Source organism: Strix aluco, chromosome 22, assembly GCF_031877795.1.
Source record: "Strix aluco isolate bStrAlu1 chromosome 22, bStrAlu1.hap1, whole genome shotgun sequence".
Lineage (NCBI taxonomy): Eukaryota > Metazoa > Chordata > Aves > Strigiformes > Strigidae > Strix > Strix aluco.
In genome coordinates, this window is record NC_133952.1 from 1232872 (window position 1) to 1254111 (window position 21240).

The following is a 21240-nucleotide window of genomic DNA, read 5'->3' on the forward strand; positions in this document are numbered from 1 at the left end:
TCCTTGGCACCGACCCTGCCCAGGGACACCCGCAACACTAACAGGTTACACCCAGGGACCCACCGGTGCTGCTGACACTGCGCGCCGTTCCCTTTTGGGCAAGAACAGGCATTTCATTGGCATCCAAGAATTTATTGCTAATCCAATTAATCCTTTAACAGTTTAATCAAAACAGACACATCACAACAATGGTGCCCTGGTGAATCCCAAGCCGGGCAGTGCACGGAGCTGCCTCACCCCCAGATCGTAGCTGCCATCTCCCCTCCACGAGGTGCGAGCAGCTGAGCACCGCAGGGTCATGCAGCCCCGGCTCCCGGCAGCGTTAAACACCTGATTTGTGATGAACCCAGATGCAAACTGCTCAGCTGTGCCCAAAGAACTGCCCTGCCTCAACACTCTTTGTTAACCCCTTGATGCTAATTCTGGGGGACAAGGGGGGGAGAGGGGACCGCTCTGCCTCGCGAAGGTGGAGCTTTGATCCTCCGTGACTATGTCCCTCTCTGGGGGGGGGCTGAACCCCCCAATTCTGCCGGGGCACCTCCACCTGCCCACCTTGGGAGACGGGAAAGGCAGCTGGGAGCTGCAGCACCACCCCTCTTCATGCTCCTGGCCTGCTCGGCCAGCGGGACTTGCAAATCTCTTCCCTCCAGCTGGAGCATCCCAGTTCTGGCCTCAAGAGAACAATTCTGACTGCACCCGCCTTTGGCACAAGTGGGCACCTTGTGCTCAAAGGAACAAAGAATAATTGTGGGGGCAGAAGAAAGAGAAAAAAAAAAAGAAATAGGAGGGAAAAATTGGGTCGAGGAATAAGCCTAGCATATAGATTTAAGTTTCTAAAAGTTCTCGATTCAGGCCCTGTGCGTGAGGCCGCTGCCGGCAGACGCCGGTCCAGATGTCGGCAGGGAAAGGGATGGCAGCACGAGCCACCTCAGAGCCCCGAACACAGCCAACTTGTGCCAACACCGTGGCTGCCTCTCGAAGCCTGTTCCAGGTCATTAATATTAGTGTTGGCCGGGAGCACCGATGCCAGGTCTCACATTAATTAGCTGCTGCCACGGCCGCTACAAAGACCGGTCCTGCACGATAAGATCTGCCGCCCGCGACTGCTCAAGACAAATGAAATTCAAGAAGAAAGGCTCTGCCGCTCCCTCCTCACTACGGGCTCAGTCCGCAGAGGTTTGAAGACCCCTGAAATGCGTGAGGACAGAGGCGCCCTTCCCGGCTGTAAGCCTACACGTCGGTCTCTACCCGCAGCCGCTCCATCCGGCGGACGTTGCCCTCCACCGCCGTGCGGCTGGTGATCTGCCGAGCGCAGGACTGGGGGAACCAGCCCCGCTCGCCGTCCCTCAGCCTCTCGCCCCAGCACCAGCCTAGGAGGGGAACAGAGCTGCTGACGCCAGAAAGGGCCACGGCTCCCGGGGGCTGCCTCACTCCCCTCCCCACCAAGGTGCCAGCCCAGGGAAAGCTTTGCAGGGGAGGAAGTTTCTGATTTACTGCCTGTTCTGGGGATTATTTCTCTCACTTCTGAGGTCTCTGGAGTCACTGGTAAGTAACGCAGTGGCCGCCTGTGGCAGTGCCACCTCCATCGCCCTCTGGGGACCTGCTGCTGTCTGCTGGGGCACAGCACCAGCCAGCAACACGGACCCCACCAGCAGCCAGAGCTTCCTGGAAGCTTCTGGAGAGCGTTAAAACTCCAGTTCACTGGGATCACTGAAGCTCTCCCCCCTCCCCAGCTCTGCCCAAGGTAAACCCTCCCTGGCTGCAGCTCCGCGCTCGCACTCACCGTCCTCTCCACCCAACACCAGGACAACATCAGCCTGCTGCAGGGAAATCTCGTCCGCCTGCTTAGCCAGGTAGGCGCGGGTTATCTCCACCTGGCTCAGATCTGCAGGGACAGCAGGGATCCAGTGAGAAGGGATGGCCGGGAGCCGCAGCCCCCCCGGTGCCCCCCAGCCTGACCTGGCTGCCCACCCCTCTGGAGCTCCGCAGCAAGTCCAGCCCCATCCCAGTCCTGTCCCTGCCCCTCATCCCTCCTGCTGCCCCCTCCAAGCACATGGAGAGGAGAAGCCAAATCTCTTCTTACTGACAGCCTGAGGCATGCCTGGAATTTTGTTGTGCCTCCTAGGAAATGTATTTAAGGTTTATGGTGACTGATAACTTAATGGGAGGCAACTCCTAACGAGCCAAGCATGGTACCCTGAGCTCTCCTCTCCACCCACACACGTCCCCAGCTCCTTCCCCAGCAGGCGCAGGTAAGGACAGGGTAGAAACTGGTGTCTGCAAACACTCACGCTCTAGCGCAGCCACTAATCCCCACAGACCCAGGCCTAACCTCCAGCATCCCGGTACCTCCTTTAGGAGTAGTGTCAGGCTTTTCCTTCTCTCTGTGCATCAGCGCAGCAATCCACCGGGCCCGGTCACTCCTGGCAGAGGGAAAGCCCATACGGCAAAGAAAACCCTCGAGAGAGCATCCGTGGTGCCGGCAGTAGCTGGGCAACTCCCAGCAGGAGGAAGGTGCTCAAGGGATGTCAGACTGGGACAAGCATTTGATCAGAGCATTCAGCACAAAGATGTTTCAGCAGCAGCACACACCACCCAGCTGCTTTGCTTAATTTGGACAGGGGAAGCATTATATGGGAATTATGAGGGAAATCTAAGAGAGAGAAAGAAGCAGCAAGGGGAGGAGCCTGCGCAGGGCCCCCCTTTCTGGAAGGAGGAGCAGGGAGGGGAAGGGTGCTGCGCAGAAGCCTCAGGGGGGTCTCCAGGACACCCAAAGCAAGAACGTGCACCCTGTGAAATGCCACCGGGCCACTCACAGTGTCTCCGCCGACAGCACGATCTCCTCCCGCCGGCCCTCGCTGTCCTTCTCCATCAGCAGCCGCAGCAGATGCCCGCCAGCCGTGCCGCGGGCCGTGCCGCCGCTCCCGCTCTTGCCGGGAGGAGGGGAAGGCGGGTCAGTGTTCTCTATCTTCTCCACCGTGACCTGGTCCAGCGTGGCGTAGTTCATGACGGTGTAGCTCTCCTCGCTGCGGCAAAGATGGGGGGATCGGCACCTCAGACGCCCGCAGGGACCGAGCTGCCAGTTCAGTGGGCAGGGGCGAGGCCACCGCCACGGCGAGGATGTGAGCTGATGCCCGGGGTGGGACACGGCTCTGTGACCACCCACAAACAGCAGCAAGGCCAAGGGCTGGGGAGCTGGCCCTTCCCTCCTGGCTAACTTCAGTAAAGGTCAAAACAGGGAAATCTTGAGAATTTCTTAGTCTTGTGCTGCTTGGGGAATTGAGATTTTAATCTCCCTAGTTGTTTTCCAGAGAAAGGAAGGCCCCCCCCCCGCCCAGCCTTACCTCTTCTTCTTGGTTATGATGAGGACATCGTTGAACAAGAAGAGGTGGCAGAGCCTGCCAGCGCCTCGGCGGAAGATGCCCCCCTCCTCCGACAGCAGCAGGTACAGCTCCCCCCGCTTCAGCAGCCAGCGGGAAGCAGAAATCAGCGGGAAGGGCTGAAACGGATCCGGGGAAAGGCTGATTTACTACCCGCCTCACAAGCAGCAGGCAAAATCAAGTCCAGAAGCTGTATTTGAGCTCGCAGCGGACCCTGGGCTCTGTCGGGACGGACACATCGCACACTTTTAAACATCTTTTCCAGGAAACTCCCAGGAGGCAGGCGGGGAAGCGGAGCAGCCGTGTACCCCGCTCCAGCACGCCTGGAGACGCAGCAGTGGGGTACGATGCTCAGGCTTTGCTGCAGCCCGTTAGAACGCTGCCCACAGCTGGTGGCCCTGACAGACAGAGGAAGCCCCGTGTCTGTGTGGAACAAGACGGCAAGGACAGACATTGCTCACCCACCCAGGTAAAACCTCCCCGTGTCAGGGCGAGTCCAGCCTTCGCCACCCGCTGCAGGGGATGAAGGCGCAGAGCGAGGCAGAAGGGTTGTGTGGGTTGTCCAGGACTACTCAGCCCTCCAAGCTGGCAGGGCAAGTGCCCAGAAGTGGGTTTTTAAGTCAGAACAGCAGGAAAAATGGTCACCCTGAGCACAGAGCAGTGATGCTGCTCCTGGCAGCCCCGGTGCTCCAGCTGGTCAAGGCTTCCTGGAAGGATTCCCAGGACAGGACTGACAGGGTGCCCCTGACAGCACACGCCAGAAGATTCCCCTCCACCACGCCCACAAGACCTCACCTTCTTCTTTCCAAATTCCAGCTGTTTCTGCAGGGTGTACATCTGCTCTGTCCTCTCCATAGCACGAGCTCCCTCATTGCAGCTCTTCACCAGCTAGAAAAGGAAAATCAGCACCAGGGCAGCGGCGAACGGCAGGACGCTGAGCCCGGCCGTCCTCTGCTCCCCCAGACAGGAGAAACAGCTGAGCCCCAACACGGGCTTCAGAGCAGGTTTGGGGAAAGGCAGCTGGAGGTTCTCCTGCCCCGAGAGATCGCCAGGAGAGAGAGGGCACGTTCGCTCTGCCTGGAGAAGGACCACAGTGAAACCGCGCCAAAACCAAGCTTCGCCCAGCAGCAGTACGAAGAGGAGGAATTAATTGTCTGAAGAGAGGAGGTTAAGACAGAAGGATGAGTGGTCAGAGAGGCGGAGGGGGGACGGAAGCCTTCCAGAGCGCTGCCCAGCGGGCCACCGCGTGGCAGCCGGGCCCCTCGCGTTGCCTCTCCCCCGCAGACGCAGCTCCAGCCCAGGAAGAGCCGTCCCAGCGCGGCCTGACTGGGGGTTGAGCGGGTTGTTCCCTCTCCAGATGAAAGAGCGGGACAGACCACGAACAGCAGGAGCCCACTGCCAAGAGCCGGTCTTTAGGGGGACAAAAGGAAGAGCCGCCACCACCACTTTGGTGGCCGTAATCTCCTGTGTGAACGACCACCGGATGGGGAAGCAGGTGGAGATGAGACGGGAGCATGCAGAGCGCACGGCTGGCGAGTGCCACCTCCCCCCCTTCGCTCCTCTGCGCTTTGCTCGTTGCTTTGTTTACTGCTTTTTGCCTAAATCTCCCAAAATCACGGCAAGTAAGTGTCGCAGCTCGCTCTCGAGGGAGGTCCTGAGAAGGGAGAGCACTAACAGAGAAGACAACACCGAAGGGAAGGAGAAAAGATGGGCCAAAGAGGAAAGGAGAAAAGATGGGCCAAAGAGGAAAGAAGAAAAGATGCCAAGAAAAAGGAAAAAATATCAGGTGAAAAAGGTGATTGAGGGAGAAGACGTGAACATCCCGCAGCTGTTTGGAGCAGAGAAACCTCAAGTGAACCGATGCAGGGAGGAGAAATGAGAGGCCAGAACGGCAGGCTCGGGGCCAGGGTGATGGAACGGCGGAGAGCTGGCGGCTGGGCCTCACCTTGCTGATGGCTTTCAGAGCTCTGGTGGCAGCTCCGTACGCTGCAGTGCATGCTTTTGTTTTTTGACAGACAGTCTAGAATTTCAAGATAAGACGCTTTAGTGATATTGCAGGACAGAGAACGGCGCGTCAGCCGCTTCCCTGGGACTTGGGGAGGCGACAGGCGCTCGAGCCGTTCCCGCGTCGGCCTGGAGCAGGACAGGCACGTGCCCAAAGCAAGGCTTAACCGTGAGTCTGGCTTCTGCTGGGGCTTCCACATCGGATACGTGCCCCGGGCACCCCCGGCCCTCAGCCCTACAGCCCGTTACAGACTGGGAGCAGTGACTGCAAATCCCAACCCAGCAGCTTTGCTGTTCAGAGCAGCCGGGTCCAGAAGTCCCAGGTTTCAGTGACACTTGTGCAAGACCTGCTGTCCCTTCCTGGGCCACCTGACCATTAACCAAACAGGACACCTGTGCCACCCCGCCCTGGGTATCCAGACGCAGCGCGGGGCGCAGAAGAACCTCGTGTCACCCAGGTGGACGGTGTCGAGACGTGGAGCTTTAAGCTGCACATGACACCCACAAGAAGCAGATCGCTCTGGATCTAAATCCTGAATACAGGCTCGGGCACCCCAGCCTCAGCAACCAGAGGGCTGGAAGTCCCAGCAGAAGGCTCAGCAAACCAAGGAAGGGTGTAGCACAGTCACCTCTTCAGAGGCACCAAGCAATGAACCGTGTGACTGACTTACATCTAACAGCAGGGGAAGCCGTGTTACCCTCTGCATAGGGAGAATGAGAAATGATATCATTGGCAGGCCTCCACATTCTGGTTTCCTTTCAATTTGTTTCAAGGTCTCTTTAAATAAGGGGTTTGTGGTTCTGGAACAGGACAAGAAAGCTCCATTAACTCTGCTCTTCAGTTATCAAGGTTTCCCAGCAGCTTTCCACACACGAGCGGGGCGGAAGACAGGCCGAGATCACCAAAAGGTGGGTAAAGCAGATGCAAACTTGTACCACCAGTATGATCTGGAGATGAACAACCTCCACACGTGCCCCTAACACACCACACCCGTGTTATCGACCTCGGCAAGCCCGCGGCAGCCTTACCCCCTGCTTATCCCCGTCCTTCTCCCCTCCTACAGCACAACACAAATCACACCCCAGTCACCCGACAGAGATGTTCTGAGGTCCAGCAGCTCAGCTCTGCTCAGAAAGGAGACAGCCCTCCTTAGGGAAAGGGAACAACCACGGGCTGAGGGAGCCTTGTGCCGGTCACGGTCCCGCCTGCCCCGAAGCCCAGAGAGCCCTTGTAGGCAGCTCCCCCCGGCCGAGCGCCCGCAGTGCTCACAGCAGCTTCTGAAGTGTCCTCTGCTGGTAGACCTCGTTGGAGCAGTAGCTGACGTAAGGGCTGAAGTGCTTCGAGGCGTGTTCTTCCACGATGTCGCTGATGTCAGGAATCAGGAGGTTTTCCTGGTGTCGCTTCTCTAAGTCCTCGAAGAAGCTAAGGGGAGGATTTAAAGGACTTCACCATGTGACTCGTTAGGGCCGGACAAACCGAACAGATGGATGTTTAAGAACATTCCCACTGCAACTTTTTCCCAGTTTTCCCAGAGGAGACAAGGCCCTGGATCCCTCCTCCACGCAGCTGAGACACCCCTGTCCCCAGCTCCGCTGCAGAGTCGGGGAACGCAGCTCCGGAGCCTCCCCGACGCGGGCGCTTCCTCCGCTCCCGCACGAGACCCCCCTCCTCCGCTTCACTCCCCGGGACGGCCCGTTCCTGCCCCACCAGGGCCGCTCCTGCCCAGCTGTGGGAACTCGAGCCCTCGACGCCCCCGCGGTGGTTCCCAGGCCTCGCCGCAGCCCCGCCTGCACTTTCCTCCTGCTGCTTTCCCACACGGCCACGGCCCGGCTCGCCGGCCGCCCCCAGCACCAGCTCCCCGGGTGTTTGCTCCCCACCTCCCGGGGAACAAGTTCTGGCACCTGAGCGATCCCCCGCCCGGGCTCCGGAACAAGCAGCCGCTCGTTGCGGTGGCTCGGCTGCCCTGTACCCAGCTTTCGGCCGCGCCGCAGCCAGGTCGGAGCCGGGCGGCTGAGCCGCAATGCTGCCAGCTCCACCCTCCCGTCCCACCAGCCCAGAGGCAGCGGGAGGCAGCACCTCCACGGCCGTGCCAGGACACCCGAGGAGGAGTTTCCAGGCAAACAGGAGCGTCCCAGGCGTGGGGATGGGGGGCGCTCAGCAGTTTTTGGTGCCTGACTGCAGCCACACGACTGAGCGCCACCATTATAACCCATTAAAAATTAAAATGGGTGTCAGGGTAACATTCCACTTCCACTTAGATATTCAGGTGCCCAGCACGTAACAGCAGGAACCACTGCAGGGGTGCATGCCACGACACGAGGCGCTGAGACGAAGAGCAATGGGTGGGATGTCTCAGCACCTTCACCAGCCCCAGGGACGGTTGTTTTTACACGGCTGCAGCGTCCCCCCAGGCCTCCCTGCTCCCAGCCCCACGCCGATGGCCCCCACTTGCCTGGTGCTGACCGTCAGGATGTCGCTGATGTTGGAGAAGAGGTGGTGGTGCTCCGTCTGAGTCATGGTCTCCTTCAGCTCCTCCGACCTCATGAAGTGGCAGACCAGGACGCTCAGGCTGTGCATGTAGGAGTACTCGGAAGTGATGATCTCAAACATTGCCTGAAAACAGCGGGGCCGTGCGGATGTAACAGCACAGACTGACTGAACAAGGCAGTAGAGTGAAACTTATTTACACTCAGTTGGCACAAAGCCACTGGGAATAACTTTGCCCCGACAGTCCGGCATTCCCTGTACCCTCTCACGCATTGCCTGGCCTACACCCATAACTTCAGCGTGTTTTAGGACACGCAGGCATTACTAAGTCACTAAGACATTTTCCCTTCCAGTGGCTATTTGCCAAGACGTGGGGATGAGCCCTCCCGATGCTGCCCAGCACCCCAAACCCCGCACGCAGGAGCTGACCCCGCGGCTGAGCCCAGCCCTGCTCCGAGCCCCCCCCCCGGGCGAGGGGACCTGGCCACGGCCACGCGTGTCCCCGTTACGTCGAGGCTCCTCTCACCTCCTGCCGCTTGCGCTCCTCGGGGGAGATGCTCTGCAGGACCCCGGCCTGCTGCACCTGCGGGGGTCCGGGATGAGCCGCCGAGCCACGGGCCTTGCACGCCCTCTAGTGCGGTCTGGGGCTGTGTCTGGCCCCGCACGGTCGCACAGTCACAGTCACACAGTCGCACACCCGCACAGCCTCACACCCCGCCAGCCCCACACACACCCTGTCAGCCCAGAACACCCCTCACAAACCCCACACACCCGCCAGCCCCATACAACCCGCCGCAGCATCTCCCGTGGCTCCACAGCCCACGGCAGTCGGCCGATGCCACTGGGAGGAGGAGATGATTGTCCCCCAGGGCCAACGGGGAAAGCCCCGGTACCCAGCAGGAGCCCCTGCCTTGCCCCTGTCTGCGGGTGACACCCCCCCCCCCCAAGCACAACCGCATCCCGACGAGCCTGGGCAGGAACCTGCGTGTCCCAGCCAGGCCTGGACAGCCCCAGAACATCCCATTGCAGAGACTAATGCTGCAGAATTATCCCCTCACAGCTCGTCTGGCAGCCCAGAGGGCTTTTAAAACACAGGCAGCTGTGGCTGGAACACACTGCGAGCAGGGGAGCAGCCCGAGGCGAGGGCAAGCGGGGCCTTTCGGACCCCCCCCCCCGGGCTGGGCTGCGGCTCCTACCTCGGGGAGTTGGCTCCAGGTCACCTGCGCCGGGCGGTAGCTCTGCACCACGATAGCGGCTCCGGGAGGGGACGGCTCTTCTGGGACGGATTCCTCCAGCAAATCCTCATCTGACTCATGGCTGACAGAGTTCAGCCCTCTCTCACGGATCTCCTGATACAGCCGGGGCTCTGCGGAGGAAAAGGCGAGAGGTCAGCGAGGCCTCTCCCGGCCTCAGCATCACCCTGCCCCAGGGAGCGGGAAAGCAGGGCTGCAGATGCTGCTCTTGCAGGCGGGGAAACGGAGGCAAAACCAATCGCCCCAGGGCAGGGACAAGCAGCAGCACACGTGGCAAAGGGACTCGCAGGGATTCGAAGCGCCCCGGTGCCGCGGAGCAGAGGGGAAGCTGGAGCCGGGGCTGTCGGGGAGGTGGGAGGAGCACTCACGGTCCTTGAACGAGCCGCCACGTTTCTGCACCCGCTTCCGCCCAAAGGTCTTCTGCAAGAGGGAGAAGAGGAGAACACGCTGCAGTTACTGTATTTCTGTGGCCCTGGGAAGCATTTAGCTCCCTCAGGAAAGGGAGAAGTTACCTGCGTGGCCGGTCAGCAAATCCACCCTGTTATTTCAGCCTGAGCTTTTGTTTGCCTTCCCAACGTGACTCAGCCTTTACCTTGTGTTATCGGGGTCACGATCTAAACTGTTCTGTAGTTACGCCGCTGCCTTTCACATCTACCTGTCTCACACCTGGACTTTGCCTGCACTGGAGTCTCCTTGTCCCCAGACCTGCTTCGCCCATGTTTGTGTACAACCAACCGCCACCTCGCAGCCGCACACCCCACCCTGCAAACACGCCGACACGTGGGAGCCCCGGCGCAGCCAGTTACACTCCCCGCCAAAGCCCCATCAGCTATTTCCGGGCTCTCTGGGGACCTGCAGCATCTGCTGGTGACACGCAGGGACGCCCAAGGCACAAGTCACGTCACCAGCCTCCGCCAGCTCCATGCCAGCTCCGCCACCAACAGGACTCCAGGAAAAAGGCTCAACACCAGGGAAAGGTGGGGCTCAATCCCTGTGCGGGAGCAATGGGGTGACGGCGGGTGCAAAAACCCACCTTGTTCCTGCCAGGGCTGCGGGCAGGCAGGGCGCTGCCCTCCTCTGACACAGGTTTCAGCGAGGGGACGGTGCTGGGCGGCTCCAGCTCTGTGCCCAGGCCCTTCATGGCCGCGCGGTAGGACATGTTCCGCAGGTTGCGCTTGAGGGCCGCCCCCCCGTCATCCTCCACCTCCGGGGAGAGGCTGGGGACAGCCGCCCGCTTCGGGTCGGGGCCCGGGGGCTCCCGGCTCAGCCCACCTGCCCCAAAGCTCTGGTGCCAGGAGGGGTTGTTGTTGGTCTTGGTCTTGGTGGAGACGGCCAAGCTTTTGGGGATCAGCTGCTGGGTTCCCACCTTCAGCGCGGCCGGGCTGTCGGTGCTGAGGACGATGCGGCGGGGCTCGGCCGAGGTGGGAGAGCCCAGTGCTGGGAGCAGGACGGCGTCGGGCGCCGTGGCTGAGCTGTGCTTCCCGAGGGGGGACGTCGGGCTGGGGGGCTCCGGCCGCAGCGGGTGGCATCGGTACTCTGGGACAAAGGTCTTGTCATCCACAGGGCTGCCAAGGGGGCTCCGAGACATGACGGAGGCACGGGGAACCCGAAAGCTGCGCAAGACAGACAGACAGACAGACGGATGGAACGGCGTTTCCCAGTGAGGGCAGAGGGCAGAGCCACGGCCCACGGACCGTCTCGCACGGGGAACCTCGGGGCAGCACAGGACCCGGCCTCGGCTTCCCCAGGGCGCTGCAGGCAGGATGCGGCCGGGGGAGGCAGGTGGAGCCTGCGCAGACGCACTCACGGAGCTCCCAGCGCCAGGCAAAGCGGTGCAGGATGCGGCCGGGGGAGGCCCGGCCCTGCAGTGGGCACCAGCCAGGCACCAGGCGGGCACCAGGGGGGCACCAGGGGGGCTGGCACCTGAGCGAGTGACCAGGGAAACCCTGGAGCACTGCCGAGTCCCGCTCCCCCCCCCCGCCGCACCTCCGTGTCCCCTCTTAACCCCCTTTGGGGACTTGGGGTGCCACCAGCCACCGGCGCCAGCCTTTACCTTCCTGACTTCCATCCCCGGGGCTGTGAAAACCCCAGCAGGTGAGCCCTGAGCTCCTCAAGGCTTGTACCTGTCCCGAACCGCCCCCAGGAGCGGCTCCACACCGCGGTCCCAAACCGTCCCCCAGGCTCCGTGCCAGAGTTAAGCTCCCTCATCCCCTCCTGTGCCCCAACACGTACCGGGCACCCACAGAGCAAACACCTGACGGAGCATCTGACGCCCACTGCCTACCGCGTTCCATAATTAGAGGAGAAACGACGGTTTCATTCCTCTCGACTGAGATCTCATTGACTGCCATCGCCACCTCCGAGCTGCTCCTCTCCAAAGGCCACGGACCAGGAAGCAGAAACCGACACTCGAACGTTTTTCCCCGCATCGAGGACTGGCGGAAGGGACCCCCCCATCGCTGCCCCTTCGCCGCCCCCGGGGACACGACGCCGAGTCTCGGGTCAGCGGGGGGACCCCAGCGCTGCCGGGGGTGCGTCTGCTCCGCAGAGCCCCCGAGCGTGGTGGGGGGCAGCCCCCGGTCCCCATCCCGCCCCATCAACCCCCCCCCCCGGCCCCACCAACCCCCCGCCCCGGGAAGGGCACAGCGAGAGGACGGAGCCTCCGGCTACTCACCGGCGCGGCCGCGCACTCGCCGCGGAAGAGGCGCCGGGACCCGCCTCCGACCGGGGGGGCCGGGGGGGGCCGGGCGCTGCTGGGGCTCTGCCGGGCTCCGCCGCCCCCTTCTCCGCAGGGCGTCCGGCGGCCGCTCGCTCGGAGCCCGGTCCCGGTCCCGGTCCCAAATCCTAGTCCTGAGCCCGATCCTAGTCCCGGTCCCGGAGCCCGGCGGGGCGGGACTGGGGCGGGACCGGGGCGGGACCGGCCCGGCCCCCCTCGTCCGGGCGGTGTTGGAGGCCGGAGGCGCCAGGGCCGGGCTTAACGCCAGGGTCGGGTTTAGCGCCGGGCCGGGCCGCGGCAGGGGGTGGGGGGGCTCTGGTTCCCTGACGCTGCCCCCGGCAGCCGGTACCCCGGACCCTCTGAGCGCCACCGCGGGGTCCGCCTCAGCCTAACAGGGCTGGAGAGCCGGCTAAACTTAACCAAAAAAGATTTTTTTTTTTTTTTTCCTGGTTCTTGCCCTTTCTTCAAGAAGGGGCTCTCCCAGCGCCGCTCCCCTGGGCTCGGGCTCACCTAGCCCCGAACGCCTCACCAAGGTCACTGAAGGTTACAGGATTCCTGGGCGTTGTTCTCCCTCCTGCGACAAACCACCGCGCCCCCGCTTGTCCTCAGGCTCCCACCAGCCGCCGACACTCGGTTAATCCCGGGATCGGTCCTTGCTAAAGGCGCGCGTCAGGCTGGCGCGGCAGCTCAGGTACCCCCAGGTGTGTCCCTCTGGGGGCAGAAATCACCAGTTCCGGGTGTTTTGGTGCCGGGGGGTGCAGCGCCGGGGGAAAAAGGCTCTGAGGGTCAGGCTGTTGACAGTAACCCGGCTGCCCAGCAAGGCCAGGCTCAACAGCGCTCTGTGTGTGTACTGGGAACAGACTTTTCCTTGACCTTCCCCTGCTCTGATCCCCCCCACCCCCCACCCCCCCAAAAAATGGAGCCTTTTTCTCGCTGGTTTATGGTGAATCTCAAGTGCTTTCTGGATGACAAAGTCCACTTGTCAGCAATATTCTTTTAAAAGACTCTGTTCTCTTCTCTCTAAGGCCAGCCTGACAATCGCTCCATTATCAGAGCTTTCTTATCCGATAGATTTTTTTTTCCTTTCCCTCTGGGGCTAATAAGGAGAAAGGTTGCCAGCCGTCACAGAGAGGCGGAGGGTTTCTACTCAAGAGTTCAGCTAAGACTGAAACCCTCACATGGCAAACTCCAGGGAAGGGCCATTATGCTGGATGTAGGATCCCATCATTTGATCACGATGAATGACTTTTTGAAGCAGCGACCATTCATCAGTTTTGTAATGCGTGTTGTTAGCTCAAAGACCCTGCTTTCAAGTCATTTTTGCTCCCAGGGCCCCCGCTGAAACATCCTGACCGCTATGATAGTTCGCTAACTCTCAGCTCGTAGTTATGAAATATTCTTGATGTTTTTAGGTGCTAATGCCTTGTCCTACCTGTTCCTCCACCCCAGAACGTTTGTGCTCTTCCCCGTGCAAACTCCCCAGCAAACATCCCTGCGGCGGGATGCAGCCGTGGCTCCGTGGTGCGACCTGGTCCCTCTGGCCCTCAGCACCAAGGGGTGCCCATCGGTTTGCTGAAGCGGGACAAACCAAGCATGTAAAATACCCGACGGCAAAGTTCCCGCAGAGGCGGCGAGGGCCGGTGGGCGTCACGCCACGTTATCCAACAAGGGAATGTTCTGCGGGCTCGGGGCTCCTTACCGCGCAGGAGGGGTCCCTCCGCCCCGCGCCTCCGGACACCAGCCCCTCCCCGGAGGGGATGAAGGTGACGCGGGGCAGCGGGGCGGGAAGCGCTGCAGAGCCCGCAGCGGCTCGTCCCAACCAGCCATTTGGGAAGAGCAGGAATAAAAGTTGCTATTTTTGCAGACTAGAACAGTTCTGAAATCCATTTTTTCATCAGACTGTTTCTTCCAGTCCAACACCCTCAACCCGCTCCTGTCCAAGTTCCCATTCCAACCCCCCAGTTCCTGCCCGTCCCACACCTTCACCCCGGAGCAAAGCGAGAGCAGAACCCACCCCAACACCCCGTTACTGCGCACGGTGCTGGGTCTCTCCCGTTCCTCCAAGAAAAAAAGCTCACAGGACCATTGCTTATAAAAGCACACAGGTTTATTGCATATCAATCTCATGTATAAATTCATTGTAGCATTGGAAAGATTACATTTGGTATACATTCCTATTCTACAGCATTAACCTCAAAATCAGCTTCTTCTATTCATTATTTTAAAGGAATTTCTCTACACAAGTACATTTGTCCTTTATCACAAGCATCAAAATGAAATTTGTAAAATCGCCTTTTTAATTATTTTCTACACTTCATATCTTTTATTTCATTATGCTCCCAACAAAGCGATTTCATATTAATTAATAACTGCCAACACCTTTTTTTTCTTCCTTGGCAGTTCAAGGCTTCTAGCCTCAGACGCAAAATCTAATCACATATACAATAAGTGCATCTACGGAATTTTTTTCTTTTTAATAAAAATTTCACAAACAGACACAATAATGACTGCTAAACACAAGTCATGCACAGTTTACTTATAAACATAACAGAAGCAATATACAATCAAGAATGATATGGAACAAGCACCATCCTCTTTCTCAATGTTTTTTAAACATTATATGAAAACCAGACATTTACAATTGATTTAAAAAAACACTATACAGTTCTAAAGAAAAAAAAAAAAACCTAAATCATATCTGTATTGTAACAATGGGAAAAGGAATGACATAGGATGCACAGATTTATGATTTTTGCAAGCACAATATATATATGTTTTAAATTACATCTTCTGCAGGCTGGAAATGACATCAGGGCAAAACATCTCTTGCTTTGAAGAGAGCAACGAGAATGTAAAATACATTGAGAATTACTTTCAGAATTACCTTGTTCACATGTGAATTGCACATTTGGAAATCAAAGCTGCCTTTTTTTTCTTTTTCATTCTTTTTCCAAAGTGGTAATAAGAATTAATGACAGAAGAGAAAAATAATCTTGGAATCATTCAAGAACATTTTAATCACAGTATCACTCAACACTACAGAGAAAAAAGTTTCATGGCTTTGTGAAAACACTACTGACCATCGTCTAGGAGCAGAGGTTTTTGCCCTTATGTTACCAGCACTGATCCGCGCGACCGCATCGCTGCCTGCCCCCTTCCGACGGGCAGGGACGGGCAGGATCCTGCAGCCCCGTGATGCTCTCCCCCTTCCCCCGCCACACACACACACACACAATACAGCACGTAAAAATCGAATGTAAGTCAGTAGATCGAAATGGGCTGGGGGGGGGGCTCACAATCCAGTGCTTTGATGCTTCGAGTCAAACGTGTTCATGTCATTGTGCAAGTGCTTTTCGAAATGCTTCGTATGAAGTGAAAAAGAAGCCGTTTTCAAGAACGTCTATGGAAAGTCTAAGTGCTGATTAGGGAGAAATCGAAAGCTTCCACTAGTCAGTTCTAAGCAAGACAGAAACCAAGCTTTGTGTTTAGTCCTGGGATGCAGCTGAGCAGACTTGGCTCGTGTTCTGCTGTCGGACGCTGTTCGGTTTGGCTTTGCTGCCGGCTGCCCCCACGGAGCCCTGTGCGTGTCCCAGAGGCACCCGGAGCAGCTGGCACACGTGGGGACACGCGGGGACACGTGGGGACACGCGTGTGCAGCAAAGAGCAAAGCCGGTGCCCACGACCCGCCAGCGCTCGGCACGGCCAGGGCAGCCGCGCCGTCGGCTTTGGGCAGCAGCCCGGGCAGAGAGGAAGGGAAAGCACACGCCTCGCACCCACCTCCTCCTGACTGGTCTGTCCGTGCCCCCAGTCACACTCGGGAGAGGCAAAACCCTTCTCAGAGCAGCTTCGCTTCGGCAGCCGGGAACAGCCAGCGGCTGCCAACCGTATCGGGTCATACAACAACTTCACAGGGCCTCTCCCGCTCCCTCCTCACCGCGCCAACACGGCTGAGATGTGAAAGGGCTTGGAATAAATAGATCCTACACAAATTCTTGGTTCAGCTCGCCCCTCGAGTGGTGCTCTGCCTTTCACACCAACAGCCGGTCGCGTTCCAATCACTGCGACCCCTCCCCTCGCGGTGTCACCCCGGTATCGAGGCTCCGGAGCGGCTCCGTGTCCCGCCGAGGCCGGGGGACCCCGACCCTTCCCACCGCCGCGCGCCCACGGCAGAGCCTCCCTCGACACTCGCGCCCCGCGGGGAACGTCCTGCACCGTCAGGGATTGCTTTTGCCTACAACAGCAAATCTAAAGCTGAACATCTGCTGGGAGCTGCAACACGTTTCAAGTGCAATTGAATGAAAGCTGCAAGATAAATAGAGATTCAGTGAGGCGCTTCTTTATTTATCTTAACTGTGGAAAAAATTAAAACTTGTAATCAGTGCTAAATTAGAGGAGTCGGGAGTTCCTACAACAAACAGACGCTAGCTAGAGAAAATGGGAAGAAAACTGAATTAGGAAATACGAGAAGGAAAAAAAATCATTTCATGATTTTTAAAACTCTACTTTTAATGTCCTTAATCCCTGGCTGGATTGTACCTCCCCGTCCCTGGCCAGCACCGCGGCGGAGCACGGAACAGCCCTGCGAGGGAGACGGCAACTGCGCGGGCTCAGGGGGGAGTTCGGAGCCGCTGACAAACCGCTGCCGAAGGGCCAACGCGAGGGGCAGGAGGGCTGAGATCCCGCAGAGATCACACAGACCCAGAGAAATCCCCCCCGTCACGCACGCGCTACTCAGGACTTGGTGCGTTGGAGAGCAGCTCGCTGCCTCCTCGTGCTGAGGAGCGCGACGCCGACCTCTCCAAGGAGCGCTTCAGGCCCGAGCAGAGCCTCAGCGCAGAGCACAGCACCCCCCCACCCATAGATCTTGCTCCAGCAAGGCTGACAGCGCTGCGGTCCCCGTCAGAAGGACGCTCAGGTGTAGGGTTTACTCCAGAGAGCAGGAGCCCCAGAGCTGCAGCTCAGGCTTTCGTGCTGTAACGGGACTGACCCATCCCCACGTGGAGGGCTGGGCTGTTTCCGCGCTCTCCCGGACAGTCCCACCGGGCCCGAGGGCTCCTCTGGGCCGTGCTGGCGGTGATGGGCCTGTGGCCCCGCGAGCATGGGCTGGACGAGTCTCTCCGTGTGCCAGGGAGTGGAGCTGGCACCCGGTTGCAGGTCAGGGCTTGCAAGCCGGAGGCTTTCCCAGGGCAGGGCTGCGGCGAGGAGGGAGTCGGCCACGGAGCCAGCGCTGCCACCGGCTCTGCTGGCCACATCCCCTCGGCAGAGCTGCCCGCTGCCAGCTGCTCCCTCCTGGCGCTGCAGTGCCCAGGGGAGGCACCGCATCCCCCAGCCCCTGGGGCAGGTGGCACGGTGACATCGCTGGATGGCACGGTGACATCGCTGGCCACCACGGTGACATCACTAGCCACCGCAGTGACATCACTGGCCACCACAGCGGCATTGCCAGCGGCCCCCCAGCTGCACCCGGGGGCTCCCAGGCCTCTCGCGGGCCCTTGGCTCGCCGCGTGGGGCGGAGGGCGCACGGGGAGGGGCCGCTGGCTGCTGGTGGAGGCGGCGTTGGGCTCCCGACCGGCCGAGGGAAGGACCAGAAACCTTCGTCTAACGCAACGGTCGCTTCAAGGCAAACGGAACGAAACGTGTGATTGTCTGGAGAATCGGCAGCAAGACGAGCAGGATTGATCAGGGTCATTTGGCACATGGACAAAATCTTCCTACTCCCTGGTTATCAATCATACAACATACAACCTTAATTACACAATTTTGGTCCTTCACTACATACTTATATTAACATTATTTCTTCACAATAATGATATCTAATGCAAAAAATACTGTTAAGGAAGAAATAAAATAAGAAAAGAATTAGCAAAAAATTACAAGTTATATACAGATTAAAATAAATTCCATCAGGAAAAGAAACAATTCTTTTATTATTTTCAGTTGGCCCCTGTGGGAATAATTTAAAGGCCAAGCGCCTGGGCAGGGCTGTGCTGCAGCAGCAGCAGCAGAGGCAGATGTGCCGGGACGGGAACGGCCCGTCTCCTGGTTTCTTTTGACATCGTGGGCTCTCGGGCTCTATTTCCCCAAGAGCTTTGTGCAAATATATGAAGCAGTTCGGGTTACACTGGCTGTTGGTCTCAGAGCCTTGGGCACTTTCACAGGGTGTTGTGGGAAAAAACCAAAAAAGGGAAGGGTAAACTTTTTTGGAAAATACACTGATGCTGCTAATTTACCTTTTGCTCCTTCTGTACCAAAGCTACCCTAGATGCTCTCCTCCGTGGACAGTCGGAGGCTCCTGGCTACCTAAAACCAGCCTCAGGTGTGCTCGTGGGTGCAAGGAGCAAATGGCAAAGGCATCGGTCCTTGGTTTGAGCAGCCGCCTGCTTTGTTTTAGCAGGCAGGAGCGGGGCTGCCCCGCTGTTCCTGCACTCCGGAGGGCACAGGCGGCTCCACCGGTTCCCTCCCGCGAGCAGAGGCTGCGCCTGCCAGGGCTGCACGGGCAGACTGACCGCCGCGGGCTGCTGCTCTGAGACCAGCCATTCACCCGGTTCTACAGGCAGTTGCCACCCGATGCAACAGTTCCTAGAAGCACACCCGGCACTAAAATACGCTGAAGTTAATGGGAAAAGCTCCTCTGGACTTCACTGGCTTTGGACGTGGCCTTTACCCAGCCCAGCCTGCCAGAGCCCCCCCAGCCTCCCGGCCGGCTGCCGATGCGGAACCGCGCTGGCCGAGACGCGGGGGCACGCGCTTTCAGGCAGTGGTAGCCGCAGTCCCGCCCTCGGCATCTCTCATTTTTAGATGCTGTCATTCAAAAATTCCCAGGACACACATTCTACACTTCATCCGCGTTGCCGGTGCTGTCCTTTGCAAGGTCTAACTGCTTTCCTGACTATTCTGTAATTCAGCTTTACCTGCAAAATCACTTGTAAGATTGCAAGTGCAATGCAGAACAGCACAGAGATCACAGTATTTCTGGAGGCTGCTTTGTATCAGTAAAGATGAGACTTTGAAGCGATTTAAAATCACTCATAAAATATCTGTGAGCAATTTTAGAGTCGGAGAGACAATCTGATTCTTAGTTATGTGCTTGAATAGTGGGCTGTAGCCCTGAGGTTGCTGAAGCAAGGAAATTTTAATCTTTCAATTTAAATTATAGGCCAAATAGCAGTGTGTGATGCACGAGCAACCATCCAGCATACCGAAACAACTGCAGGAGTCAGAAATTTCTGCCACAGTTCCCGGATACTATCAACACTGAAAGGATGACACTCTAAAAAATCCCTGGGAGATAAATAAGAGGAATTCTCATGCATCCGAATGACGTGTGTCTGAATTCTCCTGTGTCCGAACTGCCCTTCCTACGGCGAGACTCGCCCCCCCGCCACGCCTTCTCACACGCGGCTACACCTCTCCAGGGACGGGTCCACCCCGGGCCCGCTCTGCTGGGCCAGTCCCAGCGTTTCCAGGCAGCGCAGGGCCGAGCGCCAGCGTCCCCCGCACCCGCGGCCCTGCCGAGCGTGGCTTTTCCTGAAGCACCCCGGATGCTTCCAGCTCCCGGGCACCACCAGAGGTGGAAAACACTCAACCTCGCAGCGTCGGCACAGGCGGAAGGGTGCCCGGGGCAGAGCCGGTGACCGTGACCCACGTGCTGGCACGGCAGATCGATAACCCCAACCTCAGCACGGCTCCGGGACGACGATTCCTCCGCCGGGACGCTGCGTGTGGCTGCAGGCAAGGTGGGCTCCTGCTCGGGGAGCTTTGCGCTGGGCCGGGGTTTTGTTGGGAACAAAGGGTAGGACGGTATTTCTGTGGGAGCACAGAATTCCAAATTCTTTAGGGGGGTCAATGAAATGGGTTGAATTTACCCTTCCCTGGTACCACTCCAGTGACTAGGTCAGAGCTGCACCGGGACAGGGCACACCTGGCTCTCTTTCCTTATTACTTCCCTGTTCAGCTGAACTGGAAGGAAATGCTACCGAATGGTTTCAAGCTTTCATTTACACGCAGGCGTTACTGGCTCAGCGACACCGTTTTGTAATGGTAGAGGGGCCAATGTTTGATTGCACTGTTGCAATTCGTGTCTTGCTCATGCTATTCCTACAGACTGTGAAATCCTGGGGCTGCATCAGGGTTATCCAGTTTTGGAGAGGTTCATTCTGATAAATTAGAAATGAAAACTCCGGAGAGATAAAAATGCAGGACTTGTAGGTCGGATGCGACAGGTTTCCTTCTCAGCCAAAAGTCCAGACGACTCCCTGAGGCCCTCTCATCCATCTTCTGCTTGCTAGGATTTTTGCTAGGATAATTGCAGCACCTCCGCCTCCTCGCTTGGACTCTGGCCAGTGCCTTGTTGACCTCTCAGAGGTGGTTGATGGGGTTAAAGCTCCCCGACTCTGAAGCTGCTCCTGCCATGTCCAACCAAGCGCCCAGAGAGTTCTGGGAGGACGTGTGGAGGGGAGCGTTCTCAGACAGGGACAGCATCATTGCATAAGCCTGGAGAAGAGAGCAACGCAGAGGACACGTGTGAATACACACGCAGGACAGGCCGTAACAAACCCTGTGAAGCACAGCACCGTCTCCCCACGCAGGAACCGCAGGCAGCCAGCACCCCTCGGCCTGGGCCAGCAGGTCCGAATTTACATCCCCACACGCGGGTGACACCCATCACTCCAACTCCTCGGCTCTGCCACAGTTTACAGGCAGTTGTAGGGTTAGTCAGGAGAGGCCACCGTTCCCTCTGGTGTTTACAGGACCAAATCCATTCTGTGCCAGCCCTGCGCTCGGTCACAAACCCCCACGCTTGATTCTAGGCTCTGCTCTCAGGGGAAAGCAGCTACAAGGAGAATAACAATTGTTTTATTCTTAAAAAAAGCACACCTACAGACGAGCAAGCGGCTGAGCGAGGCTTGGGCCCGCTCACGGCCCCAGAAATGGAGAAGCCACACCCGGGGGAGCCGTAAGGCGACGGGCAGCGGCCTCCTCAGCTGCCTCCCCGCGGGGCGCGAGCCCAGGGGTGCCTGCAGCAACCCGTGCACAGGGGTTTGGGGTACAGCACGGGATGCTCACTGGCATTACCCGTGCGTTGGTACGTTCTTGTCAGGGTAGATTTATTGCTGCATTGGAATGGTGAAACACATCTGCTGAGAAAAATGCATCGAGACTTCTGCTTTGTAACAATCTCCTTGCTCCTCTGAAACCCAGATGCTCTCCCTGCTCTGAGAACACTGGTCTCATACCCCTTTGCGTCCTCTCCCAGCCCACACAAGTGATGTGAAGGCTCAGGCAGACGACAACCGCACATCCTAGGGGTGATGGTCAGTGTAACTGTCACCCAGGACCTGCACGTGGTCCCCACCCTCCCTGCTCTACATCGGCTGGCGCGACGTACGCTCCTACTCT

The 21240-nt window shown here is 58.5% G+C and overlaps 2 protein-coding genes across 4 annotated transcripts in view; both read right to left on the minus strand.

Annotated features, from left to right (window-relative positions):
* Nucleotides 1-111: 111 nt before the first annotated feature.
* ARHGEF16 (Rho guanine nucleotide exchange factor 16) lies at nucleotides 112-11931 on the minus strand. Of its 2 annotated transcripts, XM_074848396.1 has the most exons (15): nucleotides 11800-11931; nucleotides 10159-10738; nucleotides 9494-9545; nucleotides 9069-9238; nucleotides 8399-8455; nucleotides 7838-7998; nucleotides 6655-6807; nucleotides 6056-6185; nucleotides 5326-5400; nucleotides 4176-4268; nucleotides 3345-3499; nucleotides 2817-3026; nucleotides 2350-2423; nucleotides 1784-1885; nucleotides 112-1370 (listed from the first exon to the last, which is right to left on the minus strand). In XM_074848396.1, the coding sequence occupies exons 2-15, from the start codon at nucleotides 10711-10713 to the stop codon at nucleotides 1231-1233; spliced, it is 2127 nt and encodes a 708-aa protein (XP_074704497.1). In that variant the 5' UTR covers nucleotides 10714-10738; nucleotides 11800-11931; the 3' UTR covers nucleotides 112-1230. The 2 variants fall into 2 exon arrangements, with proteins under 2 accessions (XP_074704497.1, XP_074704498.1); XM_074848397.1 differs by lacking the exon at nucleotides 5326-5400.
* A 1999-nt stretch (nucleotides 11932-13930) lies between these two features.
* PRDM16 (PR/SET domain 16) overlaps nucleotides 13931-21240 on the minus strand; it is a 342713-nt gene continuing 335403 nt past the window's right edge. Inside the window, exon 17 of one of the 2 annotated variants that reach the window (XM_074848082.1) lies at nucleotides 13931-20334. In XM_074848082.1, the coding sequence (XP_074704183.1) occupies nucleotides 20200-20334 (135 nt within the window). In that variant the 3' untranslated portion in view covers nucleotides 13931-20199. The remainder of the gene's footprint in view (nucleotides 20335-21240) is intronic. The other variant, XM_074848081.1, reaches the window with a different exon arrangement.